General features: G+C 31.1%; 1 protein-coding gene across 1 annotated transcript; it reads left to right on the forward strand.

The window, feature by feature from the left end:
- The first annotated feature begins 843 nt into the window (after positions 1-843).
- LOC103496560 (uncharacterized oxidoreductase At4g09670) lies at positions 844-4543 on the forward strand. Its single transcript, XM_008458465.3, has 2 exons — positions 844-1465; positions 3680-4543. Exons 1-2 carry the CDS (start codon positions 1004-1006, stop codon positions 4298-4300), a joined length of 1083 nt encoding a protein of 360 aa, XP_008456687.1. The 5' UTR covers positions 844-1003; the 3' UTR covers positions 4301-4543.
- The last annotated feature ends 3428 nt before the right edge of the window (positions 4544-7971 follow it).

Genomic DNA, 7971 nt, shown 5'->3' on the forward strand with positions numbered 1-7971 from the left:
TTGATCTTTAATGGAGACGAAGAAGGTGAAACGATTTGGAACAGTAGGGTTTTGAGTTTTTGTTTGAAGTTTTGGGTTTTGTTTTTGGGGAAAAAAATGTTCTAATTTGACGTTAGTTTTGAGATGTGAGTCTTAATTATGATGTATTTCTGTTTTTACAATGATTGTATTTTAGGAGGTGTCATTTGGACTAGAGTAATGGCCATTTAATTCCGCTTTTTAACAATTTATCATTCTATTTTTTCATTTTTGACATTTTTATAATTAAAATAAAATTTTGCTATTTTTACAAAGTAAACTTCATTTTTTACTATTTATCTAGTTGCCCCCTTTTTTTCATCGTTAAAAAGAACTACACATTCGTGTTGGTATTCTTAGTATATAAGAACATTGAAACTTTATTATGAACAAACCCTTAGTCTATAAGAATACTAGTTAATTCAAATTAAAATTTTATCAAATTGACGCGATTTTATTAACTTATAATTAAAAAAAAGCATATTCTGCAAATAAAAATTAAAAAGAATCAAACAAAAGTTAATAAAAAATAATTGAATTTACACAAAATCAAACATTACCAAATTTCAAAACTCAAAGTAGGAAAAAATATATGATTGAACAAAAAGAAAAAATAGCATTAAAAAATAAGTAAAAATATTTTTTTTTTTTAATAAAAGGAAAAGAAAAAGGAAAGAGAGAAATGTGATAAAGAAAAATGAAAAGAGGAGTGGGGAGACGCACTCCAATAACACCAAAAAGGCCGGCCTTTTTGCCTAATGATTGACAACCCTTTTTACCAAATGGTCACTCACAGTTATACAAAATCAAATAAATTTGGAGGTGACAAAGTTACGATTCAACCGTATAACAAAGAATGTACCAAATTACTTTTTCCTATACACTACAATATATACCTCTTCCTATAAAGTCGATTTCAAAATATACATAATCCGATTATCTCCATCATTCTTTCCACTTTCCACCAATCTCCAAAGCTCCGGGCATGGCCGACACAATCATCCGTTTCGGGATCATCGGCGCCGCCGACATTGCTCGGAAAGTTTCTCGAGCTATTGCCCTTGCTCCCAACGCCACTCTTTCCGCAATAGGCAGTCGTTCACTGGAAAAGGCCTCAAAATTTGCATCCGATAATGGCTTTAGTCCTCATGTCAAAATCTATGGTTCTTACGAAGCTGTACTCGATGACCCCGAAATCGACGCCGTCTATGTCCCTCTTCCGACTAGTCTTCACTTGCGCTGGGCCGTTCTCGCCGCCGAGAAGAAGAAGCACTTGCTCCTCGAGAAGCCTGTGGCTCTTAACGTAGCTGAGTTTGACAAGATTCTCGAAGCCTGTGAGGCCAATGGAGTTCAGTTCATGGATGGTACCATGTGGATGCACAACCCTCGTACGGCCAAGATGAAGGAATTTCTTTTTGATGCTGACAAATTTGGCCAGCTCAAAGCGGTATGTCATTCAAATTTCATTCAGAGTGATGTAATTTATCTACTGGACTCTCTGACTTAATCCAATTGTGATGGAAATTCGAATTATTTGATTGCTTCGTGGAGAGTATTCAGTTGAGCGTCTATTATGTGGTTATACTTGATTGTGGTCTGCTGTTTCTTGAAATTGATGATAATTTGTTTAGAAATTTGAGATTCAAAACATAGGTTGTTAACTTAATCGTTTATGATTTCAGACACTGAAGAGAAGCAAGAGGGAGAACATATGTTTAATTTGTGATATTCTGTACAATTCTTTGGAGCTTTTAGATGGAAAGAAAGCAGAGTATTTGATACATTCTTGAATCTTTTGATGTGATGTTTAGTAGATTGTTTTCTTTTTGCAACAAACATGGGGCTCCTTCTCTGTGATACCTTGTAAATGTTTTTTTGATGATAGCTTGTTTCTTTCTAAAAGCTTTCAAAAGTAAAATACTTTATGTTTTTAAAAAAACTTTCAATAGTAAAATGTTCTGTTTCTTTTTATAAACTTAGATGGGTTATTAAACTTTCAATTTTGTGCCAAATGGTTCCTAAAGTTTTGAAGGACTTGAGTTTTTCAAAAATTATTTGATATATTAAGTATAAATTTGACGAAAATGTCCAAGGGAACCATAATTTTTCAATCTTACATTTAGTAGGTTCCTGTTTTTTTAATAGCTTGTGGACTTCATTTGTAATTTAAAAGTTCAAAGACCAAATAGACACGAAGCATAAAGCTAAAAGGCTTAAATTATCCTTTTTTTCATTTTTATATAGTGTTGTCATTACAAGACAATCCCATAGTTGAAGGATTCTTATTCTTGTTCGTTGGGCTGTCCTTGCCCGTTATTGAGATCATTAAATTCCTATAAATACCCTTTCTTCCTCTTTAAGTTCAGTGCATTTCGTCCTTCTAATAGGAGTTGTTAACTGCCTGTCAAGTATAGCAAACTTAGAATAAGAGGAACTGGGAGGAGGGAGCAAATGTGCATGACTATTTAGTTGGTACGATAGTGTTGGCATGTTTTATACTGAAGGAGAAGTGGGACTGTTCGAGTTTGGGTAGTTGGAGCAAGCACCAAATAGATGACGTGTAATAGTGGGGAGAGTTAAGTAGTAAAATCAGTGGAGGGATAACCTCAGACCTCTTGAATATCTGAAGAACTTGTACTTCTTCCATATTGTTTGGCAATTGGCACATCACCTACCTTCCCCTTGTTTCACATTCATTCATTTTGAAGAAGGATTGTACATATTTTGACTGTTTATATAGCAGCCTTTCCATCTTAAATTTTGAGAGTACTAGTTAGGCATATATTTAAAATACTAGTAGAATATTAGTAATGGCATAGTGGTAGTTAGTAGTGGTATCTTGGTTATAAATAAAGGGAGGGGCACCTTGGAGGAGGCACCGGCGGATTTAGCATAGGCCCAGGGGGGCTCGAGCCCCCCTCAACTTTATTGTCTTTATATAATATGTATAAAGAAAACTACTTAATTATTAATATTTATCATTAGCTTAGTGGTTACTCTGACTGTCAACCCTCCTACCCACCCAAGTTCAAATCCTACCTATGTAATTTATTTTCCATATTTTCCTTTTAGCCCCCCTCAATATATTTTCTAGATCCGCCGCTGGGAGGAGGTATACTTTTTGATATTGTCCAGTGTGGCACTTTGGGCGAGAGATTGGCCTCTCGAAAGGCCATTGATATTGTATTTTCTTCGTTGGTATTATGGTATAGTTGTATTTGTTGTTTTATTATTTCTTATGTACTTAGGAATGGATACCTAACAAAAATGCTTGTGCATGAGTGTCAAGTCTCTCCTGTAATCCTGTTGCTCATCAAAATTGTTGGTCATGGTGTCGAATGAGATGAAATGAAACCGGGGTTCTCCTTTGGCCTTCATCATTTGTTGTCATGATCGCATTGGTCTTTACTATTTCAAATTTGATGATGATGTTGCATAGATGTTAAAAGGTGTGAGTGAACTCTGGTTTTTGGTTAAAAAATATAAAAACAAAACGTTAAATTTAGCAAATGCAATGGAGAATATTAAACTCTTATGTAAATGTTATTTTTTGTTCGGTGTTTTTGTTGTACTTAAGTCGATCAGTTCAAATTTTCCTCGAGATTTGGATGATTAATTAATTGGAAGATTGTCTGCTTTTCTTTTTCTATGAATATCACAGGTAAACAGTGTTTTCTCTTTTGCTGCTGATGCTGACTTCTTAGCTAATGATATTCGCGTGAAACCCGACCTTGATGGTCTTGGTGCTTTAGGTGATGCCGGATGGTACTGTATTCGTTCAATCCTTTTTGCCGCCAACTACGAACTGCCTAAAAGAGTGATTGCCTTGCCTAATCCTGTTTTGAACGAATTGGGCGTGATTTTATCATGTGGATGCTCCCTTCTTTGGGAGGATGGAAAAGTAGCAACCTTCCATTGCTCTTTCTTGTCAAATTTGACCATGGATGTTACTGCCATAGGAACAAATGGGACATTACATCTTAATGATTTCATCATACCTTACGTAGAGAAAGAGGCCTATTTCTCCACCTGTTCAAAATCCGGGTTCACTGAACTCGTGACTGGTTGGCAACCTCTACCAAGCAAACATATCGTTCCTACTGATCTTCCTCAAGAGGCTCACATGGTGAGAGAATTTTCTCATTTGGTTAAAGAGATCAAATTAAATGGCGCCAAACCTGAGGAAAAATGGCCAACTATCACTCGAAAGACTCAGCTGGTGCTCGATGCTGTGAAGGCATCGCTCGATGGAGGATTCGTACCTGTTGAATTAGGACACTGATTCCAATGGTGTTTCTTCGTTCCATGTTGCTGTATAAATGCATTGGAACTTCAACGTGTTGGTCTATTAGTGTGTGATCATGTTCATTTGCTCTTTAAAAGGTTGGAAAGCTCTGCTCTGATATGCTTGAAGAGCTAAAAGCATGGTGAGAAGTCCTTCCTTGCATGGTTAATTTGTAATAATTGAGTTTATGTTGTTAAAATGTTCTTGTAATAAATTTAGAATCATGAATTTGGAAGCTTAGATTTTGATAATTTTATGCTCATAATGCTTAAATTTATCACGAGCCATTTTGTTGGATCGGTAAATGAGCTTAATGAGAATTAGAGGTAATTAAATTCGGTGTTAGTCTTTTGTTGTTAATAAATTAATAAATTGTATTATATATACTTCTAAATTGGATCGTATTTAAATTGCTTGAAGTTCAAATGGCATAATCTAGCTCTTGTACTAAAAAAAAAAGCAAAGGACTAAAACGGCCTTTGATAATAATAATTTCTTTCCTTTTTTTGGTCTATGTATTAATGAAACTGAACTTAATGATCTATTAAATTAGATTGTAAATTAAAATTTGGCTTGAGTAAAAAATAATAAAATAATAAAAATATGAAATTGAAAAGAAACTACCAAGGTTAAAAAATCAATTTATTTATAAAAAAATTTCAAAAGTCACTCGTTTATAAGTTACCCTCTTTCAACAATGACAATTGGATTTTAAACTTTTAAAAGTGTTAACCATCACACTATCAGATATAATATAATTACATGACTTAAATCTATAAAGCATAAAATTGTTCAAAATTATATAATCAATGCAGTTTATACAATGAATTACATAACATAGATAAATCTAAGGATTTAATTTTTAGTTTTTAAAATTTTAAAGATATAAAAGCAACTACCACCATGTCAGTTCTGTTTTAATTTAAAATGTACTTTTGGTCCATGAAGTTTGTCACGTTTATTTGGTTCTTGAGTTTTTAAGATAGACACTTTAGTCCCCACGTTTGTTAATGCTTATTAGCTGGTGTGGTCATTAGTTGTTATATTTCGATGATAGTGTAAATTATATTGAATTAATTGAAAAATAAATCAAAATAAAAACTTTAAAGTAGGCATATACCTCTAAAATCTTTTTATCTTTTTTTTTTTATTATTATTTATCTTGTTGGTAAGAAAGAAGATACATTTTTTTATTTAACATGTAAGTTAAAAACGATATGGTAAAATAATAATAGAAATAGATAATGGATAATTATAATAATGTTTTTTTCTAATATAAAATTTTGATTTTATATTAGGAAAAAATAATATTATTAATTTAATATTAGGAAAAAATAATACTAAAGTAATTATCAATTATATATTTCTATTATCCATGTCTATTTGTCATTTATTTAACTTACATGTTAAATAAAAAAAATGAATCTTCTTATTTTCCAACAAGATAAATAAAAAAATAAAAGATTTTAAAGTTACGAGACATTTTAAAGCTTTTATAAAGTTATAAGATATTTTAAAGCTTTTATTTTGATTTATTTTTCAACTAATGCAATATAATTTACGCATCATCACATATAACTAATATTTACGTCAGCAATTAACAATCTAGTGAGCATTTCGTTGAGTAAAAGTTAACTCAAGCACTATTTAAAAGTATTTAGCAAACGTGGGGATCAAAGTGTATGTTTTAAAACTCCAAATAAACATCAACCTTATGAACCAGAGGTCCAAAAGTGCATTTTACCCTTTATCTTTCAATTACTTTCTCATTTCTCTCATATGATCCTATCTTCCTTTTCTTCTACAAATTTCATATTCTCCATGTGTATGGTTCTTCCCCTCTTTCAACTTCTTTCAATATTTTAGTAGTTTTCCTTAGAAGCTTGTCGATGTTCATTGTCACTACAGTGATAACGAGCATATATGATCAAGTTATAAGCAGTCAAATGATAGAGTACTAAGGAAGACAATACGGCCTAAAATAGAGAGAGTCGTTGCCATGGAAAAGATAACGTTGAAGAGGGAGTTTTGTAAGGATGACCACTTTTTGGAAACCCAAATTAAAATTGACCCATATTTCAAATTTTCATGAAGGATAGTTGTCTTTATTTCCGCGTCCGTGCTTCACATAGTAATCAAATTTCTTCATTTTCTCACTCATGAGTAACTTTTCTCTCTTCATTCTCGTTCAAGTACTTATTTTTCGCTTGTGAATAACTTACTGTTTCTCTTTCTCGTCCAAAGTACTTAAAAAAGAGAGACAAGAAGAAGAAAAATAAACATAAAATTGGATGAAGAAAATGATGACACAAAAAAATGACAAAAAAAGGAAAGAAGAAAAACAAATCGACAAGGAGAAAAGTAAAAAGTGTAATTTTATAAGATGATAACATCATAAGACTAACCTCACTTGTTTTTTTAACTTAAGGTTGTTTTCAATTATACCGTTGGAAAATAGGATAAGACACTATAGGAAAGATAAAAGGATTTGAAAGAGAACAAAAACAAAATAGTTTTTAACAATTATATTGGATTTGGATTTTTTAAATAAAGAAAAATTGTTTAAACTATTTAAAAGTTATAATAAAATTAGAAAAATTGTTTAAACTATTTAAAACTCATAACAAATTTTTTTACCTTTATTGATGTTAATAGAAGCCGGCATCTATCGATAATAAAAACTGATACAAGCTTATTCATAATTAACTAGAAGTCTATTTATCAGTGTCAACAATCGATAGAAGTTATCATTAATACTATCAATAATAAAAATTGATAAATGTATATCATAGAAGCATTTGAATGTTTAGTTTTTTACTTTCTATAAATAATTTAACATTTTTCTATTAGTAAAATTTTCTATCACCATCTATTAATTATAGGAAAACTATTGTAAATGTAACAAAACATCAAATCATTTATGCTCTGTGTAACAAAACCCATATAGTTAACCATTTTTAAATATTCCAGATTTTTTCTTCCATCTTTATTTCTTCCTCGCGATTAGTCTTCCTCCTCTATTTGGTATTCTTCGTTATTCTCCTAAGATTTCGTCTTTCTTCTTTCCTCTTTTTCTTTTTTGCGATTTCTTTCTATCATATTTCTTAACTTTTCAATTCTTTATTTACATAGTTTAATCTTTCAATCGTTTTTTTTTTTTTCGCTTTGATTTCTTTCCATCGTATTTCTACTTTTCCTATTTTTTTTTCGCTGCGATTTCTTTCCATCGTTTTCTTCTTTTTATTTACACATTTGCATTTGGGTAACCAAATCTAAACGACTTTGTAAAAGATTGTGTAAAAAAAGTAACAAAATCTAAAAGATCGTGTATAAAGAATCTTTAAAAAAAATTATTTAGATTGGAGTAGCCAAAGGTAAACAATCGTTTAAAAAATTATTTAGATTGAAGTAGCAAAATGACGATCGTGTAAAAAAATCTAAACGATTATAGCAAAAGAATTAAAAAAACCGTGTACCAAATTTAAAAAAAAAATCATTTAGATTTGGATGATCGTGTAACAAAATTAAACAATAGAATTGAAAAGATAAATTGTAGTCATATCTAAACCATCGTGTATAAATTGTAGCCATAATCTTGTATTAAACGGCGTATATATTGAATCATATTCGCCCTTCAATTGTAGCCATAATCATGTATAAATCGCAAA

This window comes from Cucumis melo, chromosome 3 (genome assembly GCF_025177605.1).
Source record: "Cucumis melo cultivar AY chromosome 3, USDA_Cmelo_AY_1.0, whole genome shotgun sequence".
Lineage (NCBI taxonomy): Eukaryota > Viridiplantae > Streptophyta > Magnoliopsida > Cucurbitales > Cucurbitaceae > Cucumis > Cucumis melo.

Coding starts and splice junctions, on each gene's coding strand:
- LOC103496560 (XM_008458465.3), top strand. CDS start 1,004: ATGGCCGACACAATCATCCGTTTCGGGATCATCGGCGCCGCCGACATT. Junction 1,466..3,679: donor AATTTGGCCAGCTCAAAGCG/GTATGTCATTCA, acceptor TGAATATCACAG/GTAAACAGTGTTTTCTCTTT.